At 32.4% G+C, this 26,650-nt stretch overlaps 2 protein-coding genes across 2 annotated transcripts in view; one reads left to right on the forward strand and one right to left on the reverse strand.

Annotated features, from left to right (window-relative positions):
- The window catches only part of LOC127720927 (uncharacterized transporter slc-17.2-like), a 207,951-nt gene that overhangs the window by 100,097 nt on the left and 81,204 nt on the right, over positions 1-26,650 (reverse strand). The gene's annotated exons all lie outside the window — the stretch shown is intronic.
- The window catches only part of LOC127720185 (uncharacterized), a 31,970-nt gene continuing 10,530 nt past the window's right edge, over positions 5,211-26,650 (forward strand). Inside the window, exons 1-2 of the mRNA XM_052226659.1 lie at positions 5,211-5,319; positions 24,852-24,949. Of these exons, the coding sequence (XP_052082619.1) occupies positions 24,895-24,949 (55 nt within the window). The 5' untranslated portion in view covers positions 5,211-5,319; positions 24,852-24,894. The remainder of the gene's footprint in view (positions 5,320-24,851; positions 24,950-26,650) is intronic.

The raw sequence follows: 26,650 nt of genomic DNA on the forward strand, positions 1-26,650 counted from the left end.
TGATATGTTTCAAGTATATAAAGCTTTACATAGGGTAGATAATTGCAAAATATTTTAGAGTTGTCTACAAATTCTAATTCAAATTCATCCTTGGAAATTAATTCAGAGGTGTAAGTCAACTAAATGTCTTAATACTTTTTCAAAAAGAATCATTGATCAATGGAACAGTCGTTCAACAGAAACTTAAAAAACAGTGAAAAATCTGTAAATATATTTGAAAATCGTATTAACGAGGAAACTGGAATGGAAAGAAATTTGATCATACATAGCTAGCTGTCAGTAATTGCGAGTACTCTCAGATTTGTACTAAGTGCTTTTTTTTGTGGGGATTTAGATGTATTTTTGCTTTATGTCGATCTGACGAGTAAAGCCCTTTTCAACTGATTTTTATAGTTTGTTCTTAGGCTGTGCTGTTATTCCACTGTCCCACGTTAGGGGAGGGTTTTTATTATCATTGCAAGCACCATCATGAACATAAAAAATGGTGCTATGTCAAACATTGAAGATACAGAGGTTAATATAAAACAGGATATAACAGTAAATAGCTTGTTAACAACAACAAATAGACTAAAATCACCAACAGCTTATCCTTATAAATGTAAATCAGTAATATCATATTTACTGCTCATACTATTAGCAAATGCAAATAATTTAAATCCAAACCCAGGACCGACACATAACGACAGCACTATATACCCATGTGGAACATGTGACCAGCTTGTGACATGGGACGACAGAGCCATAAGATGCGATACCTGTGACAAATGGTTTCATATCAACTGCCAAAATATTCACAGTAAAACCTATAGCTACCTTGTGGATGATAAAAATATCTCTGTGCGATGGGATTGTATCATTTGTGATAATCAAAATTACAATTCCTTATGTATGTAATTGTTCAACAGCTATGTCAGCAAACAATAGTTTTAACTTATTACTAGGTGGTACACTTGATATGAGTACAGCATCCCAACAAGAATGTGTAAAACCAAAACACACATCAACTCCAAAGAGGAAAAAACAAGAAACTAGAAATAAATCATTTGTATCATTAAGGATCCTAAATGTGAACTGTCAGTCCATCAGAAACAAACAACACCAAGTCCAAAATCTTATAGATAGTACAAAGCCAGACGTAATGATAATGACAGAAACTTGGTTGGATTCATCAATCACCAACAGCCAAATATTCCAACCAGAATATAACATCTATCGAAAGAACAGAAAGGAAAATAAAACTGGGGTTGGAGTCCTTATCGCCATACACAACAAGTTTCTAAGCACTGAAATACTAGAACTAGACACTAACTGTGAAATAAAATGGACACGAATACAACAAAAAGGCACAAAAGACCTCTACATATGCTTATATTATAATCCTAAAACAAAGAGAGACTCTCTGAATTTGAAACAGCTGTAACTACAGCTTCACAAAACAATGCATGCTTAATGATTGGGGTGAGTTTGACCTACCAGGATGGAATTGGACAAACAAAACAGTACGCCAAGTAACCCAACATGCAGAACAACACTACCAACTTACAGATATTCTTGATGACAATGGACTAACTCAACTAGTACAAGAGCCAACAAGAAATAAAAACACTTTGGACCTTCTTATCACCAACTGTCCTAGTGAAATAATGAGACTTGATGTCATTCCAGGAATTTCAGACCATGATATTGTTTATGCAGAAATGAACACCAATCCAATGACAAACAACCAAAAGCCAAGAAAAATCCAACTGTATAGAAGAGCTAAATGGGACAGCATAAAGGAAAATACGAATTTGCTTTATATTAGAATTCAAAAAGAAAGCCAGAACAAGAAGACAAACATCAGTATACTCTGTTCAAAGAAGACCTAGAAAGCAGTACTAACCAGTATATACCTTCCAAAATATGCAAGATTAAGTACAAAAACCCATGGATAATCCAGGAAATCAAAAAACTTATGAGGCGATGAGATAGCTAGACCAAGCCTATAAAAAGAAAAAGAAATCAAACCATGCTACTAATGTTAAAAGATTCAAACAACTGAAGGAAACCATCCAAAGAAAATCAAGACAAGCCTTTTGGAAATATATAGAAGACATAATTACTCCAAGAGATAACGAGAACACCCGTTTACCAACAAAACACTTCTTGACCTATATCAAACACAATAACAGTGATAAAAATGGAGTAGCACCACTTAGAAGAAATGGGAAATTAGAAACTGACCCAAAAAATAAAGCAAATATTCTAAATGATCAATTCCAATCAGTCTTCACCGCTGCATGTCCCATCAGTAAAAGAGATTTTGAAAAGAAAAAAAAAACTCATGACAGACCTTCTGGAAAAGTATCCAAACGGCGAACAAATAATCATCACAAATAATGGAGTGGAAAAACAACTGAAAAATCTAAAACCACACAAGGCGGCTGGACCAGACAACATCAAACCAATGATTCTGAAAGAACTAGCCAGTGAAATTGCTCCGATCTTTACCATCATATACAATTTTTCAATGGAGAAAGGAAAGATACCCGATGACTGGCGAACTGCAAATGTCACTCCGGCATATAAGAAAGGCCATAAATACATAGCAGCTAACTATAGGCCAATATCCCTAACATGTATCTGCTGCAAAAATAATAGAACACCAGTAACAACATGAAACATGCAGAGGTAAATAACATCCTATACCCACTACAACACGGCTACAGAAGTAAGAGATCATGCGAAACACAACTCCTTGAATGTATCGATGACATCACAAAAAATCTGGAAAACGGAAAACAATCAGATCTGCTAATACTTGACTTTTCAAAAGCTTTTGATAAGGTGTCCGACAGCTTACTACTCCATAAACTACACCATTATGGCATCCGAAGTAAAACAAACAAATGAATACAGGAATTTCTCACCAACAGAACCCAAGTAGTAGTTGTTGAAGGCGAAACATGACAAAGTGAAAGTAGAATCTGGAGTACCACAAGGATCAGTACTTGGACCCAGTCTCTTTCTGTTTTACATTAACGACCTATCAGAAGGCCTACACTTCACAGTGAGACTGTTTGTGGTCTAGTTGACCATTTCCTAGACAGCGACCGCCATTAACTCCAAGAAGACCCAGACAAACTGACAAAATGGGAAAAACTTTGGAAAATTGAGTTCAATCCTGAAAAATGCAGCGTCCTCACAGTCACAAAAAAGAAAAAAACAATCAAGTGGGACTACAAACTCCACGGCTATACTCTGGTGCATGAAACATCGACTAAATACCTAGGCTGCACCATTGCAAATGATTAAGATTGGGGAAAACACATTAACAGCATCACAGGAAAAGCCAGCCGATGCCTTGGTTTCTTACATCGAAACCTCCACATTAGCTCAAAATCCATCAAAGAGAATGCCTATGAAATATTAGTAAGACCGCAAATGGAATACGCCACGACAGTATGGGACCCTTACTAGCAAAACCACATAGATAAAATTGAAAAGGTACAAAGACGAGCTGCACGATATGTAGCCAGCAGACATAGAAATAGATCAAGTGTCAGGAACATGACAACTGAATTAGGATGGAAAAGCTTACAAACAAGAGGAAAAGAAGCTCGACTCATCATGTTTTACAAAATAACAAACGACCTTGTAGCCATATATAGACAAGAGTAAATGTCTTTTTTTTTCGGTGTTCATTGTAGATCGAAGGCCGTACGGTGACCTATAGTTGTTTATTTCTGTGTCATTTGGTCTCTCGTCAGTCAGGATTCTACTTCGTCAAAATTATCTCCCCATTACGCCAGTCAATTTTTACAATCGTAAAAATGGGAGCCATTGTACAGGGATGACGCGCTGCCAATTTAGCTCTTAAAAACCGATATATTTATCCACATAGCACCTTTACCTTTCTTATATGCCAGTTGTATTTTAAAAGACAAATGTATCTACTAGATATTGAGCATCATTAATGTACTTTTCTGTATTCAGTCAACTTAAAACTATTGTCTGATCGGTTGTCATGTGAAATTTTCGAAAGTTCAAAAACATTTAAAAAAAATCTAATTAAATGTTAGTGGAAGGGCACACTAAACTTTCCAAAGGTTGAAGTCTAATAACCCTAGATAACACACACAAAAAATGAAGTTTTTTTGAAGTTATGCATTTTTAAGATCCAGTTGTAAAGTCTGTCGTCAAGTAATTTAAGTAAAAATTTGTTATTCGAACACACCTCATCTGTTTTTATGACTCATTAGAAAGGTATTTCACTTCACCCATATATTTCATTTTTAGAACTGTGGATTTTTTAAATATCATTAAATCAACCTGTAGCCTAAATATATAAAAATAATAGAATCTATAGCGAGATGATGTATCAAAATTTATAACTTTATACGTTTTCAAGACAGAATAATCAACTCAAACACGCCCGAACATAAAAAGGTGCACTCGACTTTCTCTTTTCGATGCAATTATTGCCCATTTTTGGGGATTTTTTCCCCCAAAAACCATCGCCGGGGGCAGAGATGCAAATTAATGTTTTAGAAAGATCAATCTTTTATCTTTCTGTGGAATTTTTTTCGGTGGAATTTATGCTTACGCACAAAAAAAGATTTACTTGGATTTGAACCTGCCACAATCGACTGATTAATGAAAATTTGTCTATAATTTAAAAAATATCTCGAAGCACCATACTACATGTGCTATAACCGAAGTAAAAACACACATATAAGATGCATAAAATCCTAAACTATGCACCTTTTTTAGACGTTTCAAGCCCATAGAAACAGATGTAAAAATTCAAAAATACCAATTTTGCTTGTTTACCTTCTCTAACAAAGAGTATCATTTCTTTTGTTTAATTTCAACTGGAATTCCGCCTGTTGTGAAGAGTTGTCGCATTGAAATCATACCACATCTTCTTATTTTATATAATTAAGCGAAAGGAATCTAAATATAGAACAATTGTAATTAAGGCGGTTAATGTGGCATTTTTTTATTAGAGTATTAAACTACAGGAATTAAGATATTGTTATTAAGTTCGTTAAATTATTTTCAACTTTTAAATACAGTTGACACAAAAAATGCATAAAATTTAATCCTTTACCAACATATTGTGTAGGATCAATAAAATATTATATAAATAAAGTTTTTGGAAAATTAAATCTAAATATAGAACCATTGCAATCAAGCTATTTATATAGCATTTCTTATCGAACTATTAATCAAACCATAGTGATAAGGAAATTTTCTGACAATAGAGTTTTGGACACAGTACAAATTAAAGGAAAAATTTTCCAAGAAGACTTTGGGAAAAGTTTTTGCTCTATCAAGGTATGATTTCGGAATTATCATCAAAACAATAATGATAAAGCTTTATTATGCGCACTCAATTATCATATGATATTTATGTTATAGATATCAAGCACTATTAAAATTTAATATTTTCAATTGCAGAAGTGCAGACTTGATAACTACGTAAAACATGTTAAAAGATTGTAAGATGTATACTGTCTTTTTGATTCCAATTGTTCAATTTGAAATTACATATGAAAAGGAATTCAATATATTGCTATCGTCGTTCCAATTTTATTTAGCAATGGTTTCTATATAGAATACTAATTTATAGTACAATCCTAACCCTGACATCCCTACCCTAAACTAACACACAGTTGATCCATCTGCTTAGTTGAAAACCCAATTTTTGTTTAAAACAATGGACATCTTATTTCATATCAAATAGTTCGTAACTGATAACCTGATATCATAAGAAGGGTGATTTGAACAAAATTGTGCAGTATGTCACATAATGATAATGTTAACACAAAATTGCAGAACGTAATTGCTTAATCAAAGCATATAGAGGGATAAGGACTAGGACCCAATTTCTACGTGCAGCTTTTAAAACGATTTATATGGTATTTAAATAAACACAATCTTACTTACCCACTAATCATGCTTATAGACATTAGATGACTTTTCATCAAAATTTTTTTTTCAATTTTTAGCAACGTAACTTGAATAACAATAAACCGATTTGTTGTCAATTAGACAGCAACAAAACTTTGGATTTGAAAATTATTTGATTATTATAAAAGATTTTGGGCAGAGGAGAATTTTCACCAGGTTCAGAATATCAGCTCATAGACTTCAAATAGAGTTAGGAAGATATCAAGGTATTATCAGGCAAAATAGATTGTGTATTCATTGCTTATCTGGCGAGGTAGAAGATGAGAACCTTTTTTTTCTGACTTGTACAAAGTATAAAGTTGAGCGTTGTGATCTTATTAATGCTATTAGTTTGCAATGTCCTAATTTTACCCAATTACAAAATCCTGAAAAATTTATTTGGATGATGGGTAATGAAGATAATGAAATTTTACGTAAAATTTGTTGCCTTATAGCCAAACATGAACATCCTAATTAGGGAGCATTTGGACCTCACTTGCACCTGATACTGCTATGCTAGAGTGTTGAATATGTATATATATGCATATGTATGTATAATTATATACGGTCTACAGCTAAACGTTAATGTTATGATCTCAATAAAGGTTTTATTTTGGTCAGTTAAAAGTTTTTAACATTATATCTAAAAATATTCAATATAAATTTTGTGGATTGCTGCCACTGCTTAATGTAGTAACTACTTCCATGAATGCTTTTATAAAAAGTATGTTGTTAAAAGTAATTATTATATTTAGACAAATAGATGCCTAAACCTTTAAATATAATCCCATGGTGATTTTTGCATTAAGGTGATAGAAAAAAAAATCACTTTTGTGAACTAGTCACGAGGAGGTTAAGACGGTATCTAAAATCATACTTGCTAACATGTCCAAGTGCATTTGCCCTTGGTCTCTTTTCCATTATAGTTACTTGTATTATTTATTCCTACAACTTGCTTTTCTGGATAAGAGACAAGGTGGACCTCTGTTAGCAAACTCTATGATGAAATTATTAAATTATTTGTATTGGCACTCTGGCATGGCAGAAAAATCAAAGATATGAAACCTTGAAAGAACTAAACTAACTTATAAATAATAATAATAACAATTAGAATAACTTGTTTTATGTTTTGATATTTTATATGATTATATATATTCTATAATAGACGTGATAATCTCATCCACTTTATGTGAATGTTTATGTGTTATGAATGAGAATGTATTGTGTATTGTTGTCATTATATCCCGTCAGGGGCCTTTAATTGGAAAATAAAGAACTTTGAACTTTGAACTTTGACAGCAATGTAAATATTCAGAAGATCCATTATATTTATAGACAGGGTCTATTTAATACCCAGATCCTACTGGCGATGCGTAAGACTCAAAAGGGATATTCAAACTCACAAGTCAATACAAAACTGACAACCCTCTGGCAAAAAAAATACCAAAAGTAAAATAATACTTATAGTATACAAAACAAAACCTATATAGTAAACTAAAACATCAAACAACACGAGTAACTCAAAATTACGAGGGTGGTCTCGAGTGCTACGGCGTTGTTAGAAGATCCTGTTTCACATATGACATTCGTCGTGTTGCATATGAAAGTATACAAATTTGATGAAAATCTTATTCGGTAGGTCATATTCGAGAAAAAGAAGACGGAATGGTAGTAACAATGTAAAACATTTTTGAATATTTTCGTCGTCTTTTATGAAACATATATTCCATTTCGGTCAACCAAATCGTGAATGCGTCTGTAAAATGTCCGAAGTAATGACTTCAACTTCACCACTCGGAAATCTTGATTTAAAGGTTTCTAATATCGTAAATCCATTCAAAATATACAACCAAGGAATATCAAGAATTTCAAATCTACATCATAAACTGTGATAAGGAAATTAAATACGGTCTTTAGGCTCCAATTTTTCATAAAAAATGACAAGATTACTTTTGTAGATAGATTCTCATCCTAGCTTTATCTCAAATTTTGTTGACAGTTAAAAGGTCTTTCACCCCCCTCACATCAGCAACCTAATGGTACATGACATGTGCTAACAATCCCTTTGATATATAAACCCCCTATATTCTTCAAATTGTTTTAATGAAAAATTGATGGATTCTTTAACTCACTTGGGGGATAGTTTAAGGTTCGATCCTTGTTTACGACGACATTAATATTGTAAAACGAATATATGTTTCTTAGACCCTTTCACCATGATCACGTGGTTCTAAAAGATAAGAGCAACAAAAGCCAAATAATGTTTTGGACAGGGTAACTTATTTTCGCATATTGATATTTACTTATTGAGCTAGATGTTTTAATCCGTTACATTAGCACATTATTTCGCGTGTAGCTGTTTCACTATCTGCAATTATTGATAAAAATAGTCTGAATTGAATAATTGTCATGCGATGGAATACAGTAATCCTAGATAAGTCGAAACTTTATATGATTTCCATAATTGATTTTTTTTTCGTGTATACCACTAATATAATATAATAATGGCTGTTGGTAATCTAATATTGAAGAGTATTAGAATGCGTAACATGGTTTTGTATTAACTTTTCGACATTTGCTGTACAACAAACAAGTTGAAATTACTTCATGATAATACTACTGAACCATTTATGTTAGAAAGTTAAGCATTGAATTTTGTATATTGTCTTAAACATATTTTCTTCCTATATAACCATTGGAATGTTTAACTCGTATGTGTTTGATAATCTAATTGATATACGCTTTTAATTTTGTTATGGTTAAATTGTTTGACAATGTTTTTTTTATTTTATAATCACGGTTTTAACCATTTCACTTTATTCATTGCTTTGAATTTGTTGTTTTCTATGTCATAAATGAAAATTAAAGGCTTTATTCTTTCGGTTCAATAACTATGATAACATGCTATCTTAATTTAACTTTGGAAAATTTGATCTAAATATAAATCGTTGCAATCATACTATTTATGAGGTATGTCATTTTGAAATTACATCAAGAATGCTCTGCAAAAAAACAATCGTGGTCGCCAATTTTCTATCCATTAATTCAGCTATGTATGGAAGAAACAAATTACAGCGTAATTAAAAAAAATGTGAAATAAATAAATGTTTATATTCTAGACGGGGATTATAATACTCACAATTGTAGATGCTTTATGTATCGGAAACTATAAACAAGTTACTTTAAAAGGGGAAAAATGCATCGTGCAATTTCCTAAGATTACAATAATTATTTTTTATGTTATTTACGTTGTTTCTTAGTGGTATACAATTTTTTTTTTTACTTCACTGTAAACTTTAAGGGCAATATATGAAATCGTGTAAAAGATTATTTAGCAAATACGTCAAAACCAGTTGTGTCCCCGGATAAATACTTTGTGTGGCTTTTTTTTTAGGATGTACAGCACACTTAAGATATGGATGGACACAATATTGTCAAAATGAAAAAATGGGTAAACATGGCTGCTTTTATGGTTAGTTATGCAAGATTTAAACTCGACAAACTGTAAAGGTCAAAAAAAGGGGGCATGGTATGTGAAAAAAAAAACAGTTGGATTAAACAATCCTTGTAAACTTTAAAAAATTTTTATTAGACCGTATTACATATGATTTCAATTGTTGTGATGTGTGGGATGATGTATGCGTTAATGAGACAATGTTCTGATCATAACAATCTATTTCACAGCAATTTATTAAAGAAATCTTACGGGTACATTGCAAATCCTCTTATGATATGAGTAGAGCAGAGCTAGCAAGACTCCCTCTAAGAACAAAAATTATCATATCCTCTATAAATAATTGACCATTTTGTCACATTTGAACATATCTTGGCACTTGATGAACTTAACGCAACTTCGGAAAAACCCTTGAGTTATTATTATTGTTTTGTGTCTTTAGAAAATTGGATTCCCCTTTTTAGATACAATTTACATTTTACTTTTAAGATGTAATACCACCAAATCATAGTACGTCATATCTAGTTTTATACGTAAAAGGATTGAAAAATATATTCCCTTGACAGTTTTAGGAACTAAATCCTGCATTTCATTGCAGAAATAACTTATAGACATATATCTTGGGTGGTTTTTTTATTTGGTGTTTCTATTCAATATTTTTGGAAATTTGAGTTACTAAAGCTTGTAATAGGGTAAAAAAGGGGGTAAACATTTTTTTCGGTAACTTCCAGTAATGGTTATTATCTTATATGCAAATAAATGTAATGTGACATTTTGCAAAGCCAAAATATAAGAAAAAAGAATCGAAAAGGTGTAGGACAATGCATTTTTAAAATTTTACACAGAAAGTAATATATATTTACTAGTTAAATTACAAAATCAATGTTAGTACCAAGGAAAACAATATTTAAAGATTTTACTACTGTGTCAAGATGATGACATTAAAGAGTAAGTTTATTTAAACGACCAATTAGTTTACTTGAATCTTATCTGGAAGTGTATGGCCTTTATAAAAAACATCATGTATGTAAAAGCATAAGTACTCATAATGCACTGTTATCCAGAATTAAGAAATATCTAGATATTAGTAGAAGAAATTTTTTTTATAATGCATATATTCTGCCCATATTTGATTTGTGTTGCTCAATACGGGGAAATTTTAATGCAGATGGAATTCAAAGAATTGTTAAAATGCAGAAAGAGCTGCCAGCATTATACTTGACGCACCAATACTAACACCTACTGTAAATTTTTTTAAAGAGCTGAAATGGTTGAATTTCAAATCTAGGATTTCTTATCATCAATTGATTCTTGTTCATAAAATTCTCAATAATAAAGCACATAATTACCTTAAAGAACTATGTTGTCTAATTATAAACCTACACAGCAGAAATTAAAGAACTTCTGCAAAAGATAATCAAGCTGTTGTGAGGCCTAATACACATTCGATGAAAAAATCATTCACATACAGCTCCTCAATACTTTGGAATAAACTACCAAATGAAATAAAACTAAGTGAAAATCTAGGTACTTTAAAAAGAAAATGTGTAGATTTTTTTAACTATAAATGATATGTAACAACTCTCTAACTCTATCAAGTCTTTTTAATGTTTGTGTATAATGTATTATTTGGTGTTTTTTTTCTTTTTCTTTAGACGATCATCTAGCATGAAAGTATATTTATATGTTCAGAAATTGTTATATCTGTAATATTTGTTCTTCATGTTTTTTTGTGAGGGCCTCAAGGTAGATTTGTGAATGCTAATTGAGTCACCCTCTTTAAATAAAGTCATTCTTATTATTATTATCATTATTATTGTTATCATCGTTAAAATTAAGATGTGATATCCAGTGATTGATTAGAACTCTACAGATACAGCCAAACTTCCAACCCAAATCTTTGTATCTATGAAAAACTTTGCAAAGGTTTCAATGCGTGGTTATGCAATCCATGTCTTACTACTTTATAAGTTATACATTGATTACGTTTTTGAAATCTCAAACACACACACGGGCATAGCGAACAAGTTTTAAGATATAGACACCGTACGATGGGGCTAAAAGACCTTCACCATCCAAAAAGGAAAATTAACAATTGGGAACAACGAATCGTTTCATTTTTCGTAAATATTTACATAGAGATTCCCATGTGAAACTGAAATATCCAAATCTAGACAAGGACAATTATAACTGTCCTTATTAGATCTATTTAAAACAAGTTCCTTTGGGTAAATTTCCGCATTAAAATGCTAAAACTTTCCGGTATATAATGCAAAAAATATTTTTAAGGTAAAGGTACGTTAAATAGGTGTAATACCACAATTGATTTTCCCCCATTTGTCTTTGTTAAATTTGTACTTTTCAAAAGATTTTGCAGAATGAATCTTTGTTTCAAATAAAGAAGTACTTGGCATGAGTAAAGTTTTATCCTGTCCAGTACTATACACACAATTTGTCATAACATTTTATTGCATATACGAAAATAACTATCACTAGAGGTTAACAAATCAAATGTTCAACCCTTTTTTCCTGTATACAAGCTTTAGTAACCATGTAACCTAAAGTTTCCAAAATATTCTATAGATAAAGGCAACAGTAGTATACCGGTGTTCAAAAGTCATTAATCGATTGAGAGAAAACAAATCCGGGTTACAAACTAAAACCGAGGGGAAACACATCAACTATAAGAGGAAAACAAAGGACCAACAGGAACACTGAAGTGCAACAAAAATAAACGCCAACATACATAGAAACGACCTATTTGATAACAACTGCCATATTCTTGCCTTGGTACAGGACATTTTAAGAAAAAATGGTGGGTTGAACCTGGTCTATAGAAACACAAAATAATGGTGCTTTGAACCACTCAAGATAGGTGTTTATTATTAAGACATGTTCTACTGCGATGGGATGTAGGATTAATTTCCTACAACTGTCAAATTCAAGGGAATATTTTTTTTCGACCCTTTTTCTTATCCAACCGGATGTGACTTACTATGATTCGGTGGTATTACACCTTAAGAAGATCCTTGTGTTGAATAAACTGAATGTGAATGTTTTCCTTTGTAATACTGGTTATTTCAAGCATTACTATCAAGTTTTGTCATAATCAGTTCAATAGTTTGAGAAAAATCTAGTATAATGTAACACGACATCTACAGGGATTCGAGAAAAATTTCTTCGACAATTCAAATCAAGCCGCATCATGATAGAATATTGTGTGGACAAATAAATGATCAAATATTTATCTCATCTGCCAACAAACAGTTGAATATGACACAAAAGATGACTCTAGGATGATAAATATCACAAATGGACCTCCTTGTCTTCATTATAAGGTCCCTTTTGCTCCATTCATACCTCCCATATCCTCAAAATTTCAACTTTTTAGGCCAATGAATAAACATTTTGGGGCAACTTTCACTCACTTATGAAAGAAATGTGATAATAAATGAGTGATTGAAGAATTCAAGCTGAATGAACTATCCATATAAAAGTTTACTGACTCCAAGGAGGTTTCAATACGTCCTCACTTAAAACGTAAATGCACGCCGCGTTCCACAGAGGGACATAACAAGCTTCTCTTTTAGTGAATAATTTGTTGTTACTGCTTCAAAAATAATTTCATTTACTTATAACGATATATTTATTAAAGTATTATTTAGAGAAAAGTTTTCTATTATAGCAAAATATAAGATATAAGGAGAAAAAGTCAGAAAAGGCGCCCCAAAACACTGAGTATGGCTTGCTCATCTGTCTACTTATATTCACGGCAGAGTCCTATTTCAAGGCAATTTTCTCATAAAATGTGTTTTTGAGACTCAATCCACTCAGAATATTTCATTTTGTGATATTTCACTTAAATAGCATGAAATTAAAAAAAAAATGAGAGTACACACAAGGTCAAATGTGCATATGTAACTTCCAATAATAGGTGTAATACCACTATTGATTTTCCCCTATTAGTATTTGTTAAATTTGCACTTTTCCGTAGAATTTATCTTTGTTTCAAATAAAGAAATACTTGGTATGAGTAAAGTTTTATCCTGTCCAGTACTATAGACAAAATTTCGCATAACATTTCATTGCATATAAGAAAATAATCATCACTGGAAGTTAACCAATAAAATTTTCACCCAGTTTTCCCTATGTACAAGCTTAAGTAACCATGTAACCTCAAGTTTCGAAAATATTCTATAGAAACACCAAATAAAATCAAAGCACCAAGGGCGCTATAGGCAGTTAATTAAAAAACCCGAGGCAAATGTGGCAGAAGTTATTAAGATGAATATTGTGGAAGAATTGGTTTAATCATTTATCTCAGCTATTTCTCAAGTATCAAATAATGTTTGTACCGTTATGTTTCCGCTATCCAATCCTACCATTTGCAAAAGTTATTTCCAATGTATTTTAAATTACTTTAAAATATGTATCCTTTATAACGATTCAATGTCTGAGATTATGCACATACACTGTCCCATGTTAGGGGAAGGTTTTTTGCCAGCTAACATGTTTAACCCACCACATTCTGCATGTACCTGTCCATAGTAAGGACCCAATAATTTGTTGGTTGTTGATTGTTGCTGTATATTATAATTATTTTCCATAATTGTTTTGTACTGTCATAAATCAGGCTGCTTATTGTTTTACATTTGTCATTTCATGGGCATTTATAGCTTACTATGCAGTATAGGTTTTGCTCATTGTTGCAGGCTGTATTTTCATCATACCGGATCTATAGAAATTAACTTCTGTAAACTTCTCCATACAATAATACACTGGGGATTGAATTTAACTTATGGAGGAATATTTTTATCAGAATATCGGTGTCCAACAGTGGTGTATGGTTTAGTTCCACTATATACTAGATTTTTAATATTAGCGGTTTTAGTTGGATCAGCTGGTGCCACTATGCAAAATTATTAAATCATACCTGAATTTATCTGAAGTGGTGTAATTTTCTTGTAAATTATATTACACTAAATGCTGATGTTGTTATAATGGCCTAGCAATGATGCAACATATACTGTTGAAGGCTATACGGTTGCCTATAATCATGATAATTGCTTACATCCACTTCATTTGAATTTTGGTGGATAGTTGTCTCATTGGAAATCATACATTGTACCACATCTCCTTATTTTTTTGTCTAATCTATAATAAACTGTTAACACAGTGACATGTCTTGCCTATTTTTTATTTTGATAATGCAAATGTTGAAAATAAAATAGAAATACTTTTAACATGTAAGTGATATTCAAAGACCATGACTGATGGTACAGGGCTGAACAATCTCCATGGAAATGAGATGTACATGTAACAATGCTACAACTGCATACACAATACCATTGACTTTTCATAAGTCGTTCCCTTTAAACAAACCTTAACACAAATTCACTTGTAAACTATGTAAAAGCTTCAAATTCAATGGACCATAATGAGGGGGTGGGGTTATATATGGAAATGAAACTTTTGAATGCCAATACGTTTGCATACCAAATATCTTTGACTTAAGATTACTAGTGGTTCATCTTAAACTGACATAATCACAAACAAATACATGTAAACTTAGTAAAAGTTTCAAAGTCAATAGACCATGACTCAGGTGTAAGGACCAAATATTCTCTATGGTAATGAGATGTGTTAATGCTTCTATAACTGCATGTCAATTATCATTGACCTACCACTATTGGCTCTCCTAATACTAACCCAATCAAAAACTTATAAATGAAATTTCAAAGTAACATTAGTTTCCAAGTCAAAAGAGCATGATTGAGGGGGCGGGGCCAAATAATCTCAATGGAAATTAGAAATGACCAAGTTTATACAACTGCATACCAACTATCATTGACCTACCACTAGTGGTTCCCCCTAAACCGACCTAATCACAAACCAACTTGTAAACTATGCAAAGTTTCAAAGTCAATAGACCATGACTAAGAGGGTGGGGCCAAATAATTTCCATGGTAATGAGATGTGCCGCCAAAACAGCATGCCTGTGTCTCTCTTTTTGACTCCGTCAAGGCGAGACAAAAATTGCAACAAATTTAATACAAATATTTTGTCCTTCTTTTTTTAATATTTTTATATTCTTCATTTCTTAGATATATTTAAACAAGTAACAAATATGCATTCAGTAAATAATAAAATTGAAAAGAATCCATATTCGAAATACTCCTGCGTAATTATGGTTATAAGTAATTCTTCTTGGCCTTGGTAAAATTTTACCTTGCTCTTGTATTGTCAAGAATACATACTAAAATATTGCATGTTTCTGCACAATGCATCAATATCATGAATTCCAACTATCTTTATATAACTTCATGCAAAAAGTGTCTGATAACTAGGTATACTTCTTAGTGTGCAATAATATATCTCCTTTTGTAGTAACAGTTACACAGTTTCTGACATATCATAGTTCTGAAAGTATCTTTAAACAGTCTCTAAAAATTGCTGGACCTATAGGCAAACTTAATAACAAATAATATTCATGTGTTGCAACTGCTGGCAAGTTTATAATACTTCCTGTCAGAAACCTGAGCCAAAATTTGTCTTACTAGTCGACATGATGAGACCTGGTATAAATTATCTTCAAAATTGATCATATTAACTGTAGATATACATGTAAATATCTTCATAACATCATAGTAGTCTACGAGTTTCATTGCTGTTATGGAATTACTGTGGTGAATAGTCCATCCAGCTGCTAGAGAGAATCATGTATTGTACATGTATGCCTTGCCTCTTCTAGTACAAATGTAGTATAAGCCAAAAATTGGAATCGAGCTGAAATAAAAATAAATACAAATAGGTATATTGCTTATTTTGACAAATACAATGTAGCAAAAAAGCTTCATGTCTAATATGTTCAATGATGCTGTGATAATTAATGCTTACATTAATAACTAGAGCTGTTTGACTGGATAGTGTGACTGCTTTTGAATTCAGTATTGAGACAACAACCTTTTGAGACATTTGGCTTTCAGTTATTCATTTAAAAAAATCATTGCATTTGCCTCAGTCATGTTTGTGTTTGGTTCACACAAGGTTTCTGATAGGTCGATCTACATAAATATATTCTCCAAAATTAATGCATCCATTTATAATTAAATATTGCAAATCTTTTATGACAGTCTCAAATATGAGTTTTAATAAATGTTATTTTATCTAAAATTAAAAAATAACAGAAATTTAAAATTTAAAGATTTTTTATTTGCTTGCATGTATGTATGTCCTGTTGCCTTTTACTAATGAATGAAAAGATCACATGAACTTTTTAATTTCCAGTATTTCCATCAAATTCACATCACTTTCAAAAAATGCATTGGCAAGAGTAGAGAACATCCTAAAGTTTGGTTAACCATTAGCCAAGTTCTCAAGAGAACAGTTATCGGTTATGCCCCAAACACATAAACTGTCATAACCCATGAAAGGGTCAAGGTCAGAGCATCTGGTCTTTGATATACGAGACTCTTCCCAATAAATTTAACTTAGTAACATAATCATACTTATGGTGCTGGTTAAGTTTCAACTGGAATTGTATACATTGTAGGACATTTGACAAGTCAAATAAAATTTTACTCAACTGGTATACCAATTTTTGATTGGAAATTATAGCACCACAGGCAAAAAATATGGCACCATATCAAGCCTGATAGGACCACCTGCCCAATCGTGCCCCACTGTGCTGAAAGGGTCTGGGGATAACACAGAGTCAATTTTAGTTATACAGTACAAAAGTTATGTGCAAGATACAAATCAGACAAATGTTTACTATTATTATAAAAAAAAAACACGACGAAAACTAAAGACCAAGCAACACGAACACTACCAAAATCCGGGGTTGGCACAGTGTTACTTATTGTACAGCAATTATGATGCAAAAAGAATACAGCTGGAAATTAATGCAGACAAGGTAGAGGAGGTCAGACATTTCAGAATTACATTATCACTTACTTATATAATACATTATGGGAGAATAAGGTCGAAATACACTTATCAAATCTCAAGTATTCGTTCAGCTATAAAAATATTTTTTTTTATAAATGAGTGATAATGGTACAAAATTTGTCACAAAAAATTGTCAAGGTTTAGATTCAAAGGAGAAGAGGAGAGACGTTTTTGATTATCTTAAAGCAAAAAATTGCCATATATATTGTTTGCGAGTTACACATTTTTCAGAAAACGAAGAAATATCAATATAAAATCTATGGGGAGGAGACTGTATTTTCAATTCTTTTGCAACAAACAAAAGAGGGGTAGTAATATCTTTTATCAAAACCTTTGAATACAAGATACATAGAATTAAAACAAAATATGATCAATGGAATCTGTTAGGAATTGGTATTGAAATTGAAGGAAAAAGAATAAATTGATAAGCTTATATGATCCAAATAAAATTCACCTGAATTTTATTCTAGAGTTAGTGACACAATAGAAATTGCGAACAACCAATCAGTTATTATAACTGGAGATTATAATTTAGTCCAAAACCAAAAATTTGATACTTAAAATTACCAAAATGTAAATAACCCGAAAGCCAAAGAGAAATTTTTAGATATACTAAGTTAAGATTTAACATATCCCTATAGGGAATAGTACCCTGAACTAAATTTACTAATCCCATTAAACAAGCAAGATTGGATTTCTTTTTAATATCACAAGGCCTTAATCAACATTTACACGGTGTTCACATTCTCATTATTTATAGATCTGATCGCTCCCCAATAATGTTTCATTTAAAGATGAATAACTTTATAATTGGTAAAGGTCTATGGAAATTTAAAAATTCACCTCTACATGACATTGAATATTCAGCTGCTGTTAAAGGGACTATAAATAAAGTAAAAGAACAATATGCATCAGTAGTATACAACAAAGAAATATTAGAACAGATAAATGACTTAGATATTCAATTTACTATAAACGAGCAACTCTTTTTAGAAACTTTATTAACAGAAATAAGAGGAAAATCAATTGCATATGCTTCTTTTATACCGCAGTCACACTAGGCTACGATCGCACTACGATCTCTTAAAAAATTTCAAATTTTGACGATCGTAGTGCGATCGTGTAGATCGCAGTAAGGTCATGGTACGGTCATTGTGAGGTCTTTGTGATCGTGATGATGAGCGTGGCCAACTTTGAACATGTTCAAAACAATCGTGGTGCGGTCGTGGCGAAATCAGGTCGTAGTAGAAGCGTAGTGAGAACGCAGTAAGGTCGTGGTAATATCGTAAAGGTCGCTGTAGCGAGAGCGATTCTAGTCGGAGAGACTGCGCTACGATCTCACAGCGAAGTTACAATGAATTCACTACGACCATCACGTTCTTACCGCGACCCAAACATGGTTCAATTACGACTATACCACGTTTATACCACGCTGTTCAAGACCATAGTACGATTCTAGCACGCTCATGACGTCCTCATCACGCTCTTTTTACGACCTAACTACGTTCATACTACGACTGTTTCGAGTTCTAGTCATGCTAATTGTCATTGTCACATACATATATAAAAGCTCTCCAGGTTTTGTTTGAAACATCAATTTCAATTGAACCATGGAAACTCAAGACCATGTACATGTAGTAATGCTTCTACAACCAATAACACAGATACAAAACCTTAACGACCATGCCATGATATTGTTATTGAGAGAGCGAAGAAGAAGGATAAGAAGAAAATTTAGATGGCGGAGGTCCCTTTTTGGATTCGTCCTTGGTTATCAACGGAAAGGAGACTCCAGTTTGGTCATTATGATCAGTTGATGAACGAGTTACGAATTGAGGATGAACCTTCCTTCTTCATTTTTTTTAGAATGCCTCCAGAGATGTTCAATGAACTTCTTAACAGAGTTGGTCCAAGAATCAAGAAGACAAATACTCAATTTAGAAGAGCCCTGTCGCCTGGTCTTAAACTTGCCATCACTTTAAGACATTTAGCTACTGGTGACAAGTTTTCGACCTTGCAGTATGAGTTTAGAGTTGCTCGGAATACTATAAGCACATTTTTATCCGAGGTTTAACGAGCAACAGTTGACAAATATAAAGATGATGTGATTTCATGTCCAACTAACACAAATAGTTGGAGGGCTATTGCAGACGAATTTCAGACGAGATGGAACGTTCCACATGCATGTGGTGCATTAGATGGCAAATATAAGATGCCCACCTAAAACTGTATCCCTTTACCACAATTGCAAGGGTTTTTTTCTCACTTGTACTCCTTGCCTTGGTTGATGCTGACTACAAGTTTTTATGATTGATGTTGGCGGATATAGTTCCAATTCCGATGCCCAAATATACAATGCATCCGACCTGACGGAATGTTTAGAAGATGGGACAATTGGATTTCCAGAACCAGATCCATTGCCCAATGATGACCAGAACATACTTTCTATTAGGTAACGACGCATTTGGGTTTAGAACGTATTTGATGAAGCCATATTCCATACATGGAATGTCAAAAGAACAATCAATACCAAATTACAGAATTTTAAGGGGGAAACGAGTAGTGGAAAATGCATTCGGAATTTAGGAACAGAGATGACAAATATTTCTTTCCACTATGGTGCAAGTACCAGACACCGTGAGTGTCATAATAGTGCTCGAGACTTGTATATGTTTGAACAATTTAATAAGGATGCGATATTCAAACCTGCAAAATGTCCAACTTGACATGGAAGACGGCCTTCACAATCTTGTACCGGGTCTTTAGCGAGCTAATGCAAACATACTTGATGTCAACAGTGTAGTAGGCCATAATAGGGACACGGTTGCAGCAAAGAAACAGAGAGAATACTTAAAATTATATTTCAATAGCCTCGCTGGATCTGTACCACAATGTACCATGGCAGGAACGCATGGTAACATCACAATAAATGTTTATATGTTTTATCCTTCATTGTGTTTGTCATAATGATTTTTTTATTGTATTCAAGAAATATTGTAATAAAGCTTAAAAATATGAATAACTAAAAAAAGATATGAATACAAAAAAAGTAAAAACAAAATATGAATACAAAAATAGTAAAACAAAATTTGAATAAATAAGTAGTAAAAAAATATATGAATAAAAAAATAGTTACTAAAAATACATTGTTAAAACACGTAACCAAAAGAAATGTTCTTTACACAACATATCCTCCATGATATATAAAAAAAGTGCATACATCCGTCAATTTGATACCCCAAATACCACATCTTCAATTAATTATCTAACATCTCAACAAGTTTCATAACAATCTTCAAATTGTTTTTGATATCATTTATGGATAACACATTTCGCATAGACATACAAGCAGACGGACGGACAGACAGAAAGGCTTTAAAATGCATCCCTTTATAGCTTTCTGTTCGGTATGAGCCAATGCTCCGTGTTGAAGACCGTTCTTTGACCTTTTATGGTTTACTTTTAAAAATTGTGACTTGGATGGAGAGTTGTCTCGTTAGCACTCATACCACATCTTCTTATATCTTTTCTTCTTTCTATTTTTTTTCATTTTGTTTTTTCTTTCGAGTTACACTTCAAAAATCGATTCAAATCAATAAAGTATTTACAGTATCATTACTATATTTACACTCATTAATTTCTTCTTTTGTTCCTCATGAACATGAGGATGGAGGAAATCGAAGTTCCTTATCACCCTTTCATCTGTCTTTGTAAAATTCTTTGTCACCATCGCCGAATTTTTTTTTTCAAGCGTCCGTATCTAGTTCTCATACTGGAATACCAAGTTTTCAGCACCAAGACGAATTTGCCGAGTTCTTCTGCTTTTTCTAGCCACGTCCTTTCTTTCTTGCCGGTATCCTTGTGCGTAGTCATCTTCTTATTGTATATATTAGGATGCGCCTCCATCCATTATACCATGTTTTGCTCTTCCTCTAATATTAGATCTGTATGTAATTTGGACCTCTTGTCCCTTTTCTCCAACGGCTCAACCATGCTTGACACAGCTGTGTCATTTCAACTTTCGTCCATTAAAACATCTTCATTTATTTTTGATGGACCAACAATAGGTTGTGATTTAGTTTGGATTGGTCGGTCCAACATCTCTACTGGATCAGGATTGGTATCAGAGGCCCCTCTGCCTCTACCTCTACCCCTTCCACCACGCCCACGAGTTCTGGTAGATTTTGTTGGCATGACTGTGTTGTTTCCGAAAAATCTACGTATTAATGAGAAATAGAAGGAACGAAACAGTATTTATATGGAACACGATGTTGACATTATTGCTGAGAGCGTAATAAGATCGCGGTATGAACGTGGTATGATCGTAGTATGGTCGTGGGACGAGCGTACTATAATCGGAGTAGAAGCGTGGTAAGATCGTGTTGCAATCGGATAAATCATGGTATGGTCGTAGTTAGAACGTGATGAGCGTAGAACGATCGTGATAATCGTAGTGAGGTCGCCGAATAAGCGTGATGAGAACGTGGTATAATCGTAGCGGGATCGTTGTGGAAGCGTAATGAGGACGTAGTAGCATCGTGAAAGCAACGAACATTTACATTTTCATGCCGCTCATACCGCGACCTCACCACGATCTGAATTCATTTTAGATCGCGGTGAGCGTGGTGCGATCGTGGTCTAGTGTGACAGGGCTTTAGGAAAAAACAAAAAGATAAAAAAGAAAGAATACTGTCAGAAGATATTAAAAAACTAGAAGAACAAATCTTGACAGAAGAAATCTTTACTAGAATTGAAAAAAAGAAAACTGATCTAAAAGTATTCAGGTAAGAAAAATTAGGGGGTCCTACATCAATCCAAAATGCAATGGATAGAAGGAGAAAAACCTTCAAGCTTTTTTCTGAATTTAGAAACTAAATATTTTATAAATAAAACCATTCCAAAATTAGTCAATGAAAAAGGGGACACTGTCAGTGAGCAAGATAAAATATTAAAGGAGACAAACGATTATTACAAAAGACTATATACCAAAACAGAAAGCTTGAATAATGTTAACCTTAATTGTGAAATTCCGTATACTGATATTAAAAAACTAAATATTACCATAAAATAATCTTTGGAGGGTGAAATTTACTTATAGTGAATTAACAACAGCTTTGCGAAAAATGAAAAATGAAAAGAGCCCTGGGTCAGATGGTTTCACAAATGAATTTTTTCAAGTTTTTCTAGATATATATAGGACAATTTGTATTTTGCTCTATAATTAATGGTTACGAAAAGGGGGAATTATCTATTACTCAAAGACAAGGAATATAACTTCAAATTATAAAACCACAGTGATTAAAAGAGGGTTGAAAGATAACATGCAGAGGTACTTTCAAACTCATAGATAAAAAATAAACTGATAACGCCATGATTCTTCAGAAAATGCGATTCAAACACTGAACCCATTAGAGGAAATAACGGTAAACATGTTTGCAAGGTATGAATTTGAAAGTATTCTAAATAACATAATATAGCTCGTACGTCCCAAAATTAGTTTCCGTTCTCTAACTTAAGGTTGCCTCAACCAAATGTTATGAAACTTATATACAAAGCTTATTAACCACAATACACAGGTCAAGTTTGAAATTTGGTGGCGACACATTTACTGTTCTAGAGCTATGCCCCTTTACAAATGGAAAAAAAAAAATATCAATGATGTCATTGTTTAAGTAATTTTTAAAATTGGAGTTATCTCCCTTTGTTCATGATTATAGTTTAATTTTGCCTTCCACTGATAAATTAAAGCACTTTTTACCCTTCTGTGCTTACGTGCACTTTGATAAACTTTATATATGTAAGCGGGGGCATCATCTGTGTCCCATGGACACATTCCCCATTCATTTGATATTATGTTTTTTTTTTTTTTTTTTTAATTCCACATAATTGTCAGAATGAATTGTAAGACACCACGTTTGAATTACTGCATACATTCACTGGTCGTACCAAAATATAGAAATAAAATGTAGTCTAAAAGTATCTTCCATTTATATTGTTAGACATTTATCGGATCTGTTGTGTGTATTGCAGCTGCAGTGTGATAACCGTTAATAGCATACTATACAGTTTGCATACAACACATTGAAACTATAAACCTGAGGAAGATTTATCGGTCAAAATTTTGTTGCTATTGAAATGTAAATATTCAATGAATGTTTGTACATTTTGATTCAGTTTCATGATGTTTAAATGATGTTTAGTCACATTAACTTACTAATCGTCCTGCTGAATTAGAAATAAAACAGTTTCAAAATTTATTTATTTACCCATGAATGACGAAAGATACATTATATCAAATAGTGGTCTAATAACCAAAAATGTTATATCAAACATTGGTAAATCCAAAAAAGATTTCCGAGGTATCTAAAACAATTAAAATGAAAATAACGCTTTATAAAATTTATGCGTCAGAAGCGTTTTTCTTGGTTTATCTTCATAAGGAACTCTCAACCGAGCCTTATTGTTAAGTTTTAGACTAGATTTAAGTTAAGATGTGAGGCATACTTAACTGTATCTGTTGCATACTTTTTTCAAGTTCGATTAGATAGATGCATTCAACATAATTTCAAAACTTTTAACTATTTAGTGAAAGTTTAACAATGTCAACAATGTATCAATTTAAGATTAAGAAAATAATAAAATCAAATGCATTTTAGAATATCAGCTGTAACTCAAGTCTGATTTTATTGAGATAAAACAAAAAACGCATGATAGTCAATATGTCACAGTTAACTCCCTCTACATGTTTGTGTTTTCTTTTACTAAAGTTAACGTTTATCTAGTATAAAGTTAATCATAAAAAATACCGAACTCAAAGAAAAAATTCAACACGGAAAGTCCCTTATCAAATTACAAAATCAAAGGCTTAAATACATTAAGCGACGGCCATTTTATATACTAAACAAATTTTATTTGTCAAAATTTAACTGTATTTTTTTTTCAAATTAAATTGCTGCTCAATATAAAATCATTGCATTTATGATATGTATAAACATAAAGACGACTACTTTTTTTCGAGTGTTTCAGAAATTAATATTATGAGAAATATGCTAACATTTGAATTTACCTCTTCTCTGTGATAACAACTTTTTCAGAATATATATAGTCAACATAAAGTGTTTTATAGTTATTCACATTAACATGATAATTACGTTTTCGTTTTGGTTGTAGAATATTTAACTGAAGCCACATGTTTATGAACTTTTTATGATGAACATGTGCGCGCATTCATACAAAATACGAAAGAATCCATTCCGCCGCATTACATGTATAATGCTAAAACTACAAAATTAAATTAAATCATTAGTATAGGTTTTCGTTCGTTTAGTTATCAATATATTACGCATTGTTGTAAGGTTGTTGCAACGAAAAGAACGGGCATTCATGGATTTGTTTGTCATAGAAAGAAACACTAGCCGGCGAAATAAAAAATACTAACGGCAAAAATATTAGTAAAGGGAATGATTCATTCGTCAATTTGTAGAGCTTTAATATATTAATTTGCATATTACAGATCATATCGAAACCTGTAGCTTTGCGATTCAGCTAGGTTTGAAATGGCCCTAAGAACACTTCAACGTAGACAAGATGCCCATCCAATAGATGATGAAGGTATGTGATTCGTTTTGTTTAATAAAATAAACATGATGACATGGTTATCATATTCATAGTCGACTGTCAATAGAATGTAAGAGAGATCCATAGCGTATGATTATCTAGACTTTATGATCACTAATTCCAATTGGTTACACCGAATACAAACTAAATTATCACAATTAAAACATTCTTGAAACAACTTTGACATCATAAACTGTTGAAAAATCAACATGTGTATAATATATTTACAATAATGTCAAGCTAATTAAAAGGTATTAACTCTTCCTAGCCTTACATTAATACCTTGATGACAGTTTTCTACTTCTGAATGTCATTGTAATGTAAAATTGACATGATATAATTTACGTCCGCCCCTTGTTCGAACTTTTGTGGCAAATTGTAGTATAATAGCTCAAATAGTGACAATACTTTTAGAGTGACCATTGTTACATTTTATGAACGGGAACAACTTATTGATTACACATATGCTTGGAGAAACCCGCTACGATTTTTTTCTTATCTTTTTATTCGTTGCTGAAAAGAGAAAACACCGCAGGTTAACTTTATATAATCAAAAGTTAAACATGTATTTTCACAGGTAAGCTGTGTTGCCTTAAATGTTACACTTTCTACAAAATGTTTTCAAACATTATTGTTATCCTATGCATTTTTCAACTGCCATTTGATTGCATAATGCTATGCCAAAAAGTTTATAAATACCTGTTGATACTATTTGTAATGTTTTTTTGTTATTTAATGTTAACTTATATCTGGTCTATATACCAGCTTTGATGTGTTTGGAATTACTATAAATTTTCACTTCTTCGTACTTATGAACATAACAATTATTTTCTTCTCCATTTATACTGTATATACATCACACAAGTTTTATCGAGCACCAATTTTATAGTTTAATTGTTGATATTCACCCCACATGTACCAAGTCTTAGAATAGTTTAATTGATATACACGAAATATTTTGGTGTTCCTAAACGGAAGGTTATACAGACAGAAGATTTGATTTGATTTGATTTTTGGTGTTTTAACGCCACTTTAAAGCACCCCTTTTGAGCTATTTTGTGGCGGCCAGTTTTTATTGGTGGAGGAAGCCGGAGTGCCCGGAGAAAACCACCGACCTTCGATAGGAAAACTGACAATCCTAGTCAATTAAGATTGGAGTCGAGTGCACCGAGGCCCCTACAGACAGAAGAAGAAGTATACTTACCAACAAAATTATATTCATATACCTGTGTATAATTTTGATATTACAAATGGCGTATTTTTTTTCAAAGTTGATGTTTTTCGGAAATTGTTTAGTATTTCACAGCTATAAATTACATCATTTTTTGAAATACTAAGGCTTTTCTGCCTCAAGAATCTTAGCTGTATTTGTCAAAACTTTTGGGAAATTTTGGTCCTAAATGCTCTCCAACTTCTCCTTTTTACCTTTTTTTATTCGAGCGCCAATGCTGAGTCTTTTGAAGACGAAAAGCGCGTCTGGCGTAAATACAAAATTCAAATCCTTGTATCTATGATGAGAGATATAGGAAGATGTGGTATGAGTGCCAATGAGACAACTCTCCATCCAAGTCACAATTTATAAAAGTAAACCATTATAGGTCAAGGTACGGTCTTCAACACGGAGTCTTGGCTCACACCGAACAGCAAGCTATAAAGGGCCCCAAGAAATAACTAGTGTAAAACCATTCAAACGGG

Source organism: Mytilus californianus, unplaced genomic scaffold (assembly GCF_021869535.1).
Source record: "Mytilus californianus isolate M0D057914Y unplaced genomic scaffold, xbMytCali1.0.p SCAF_11, whole genome shotgun sequence".
NCBI lineage: Eukaryota > Metazoa > Mollusca > Bivalvia > Mytilida > Mytilidae > Mytilus > Mytilus californianus.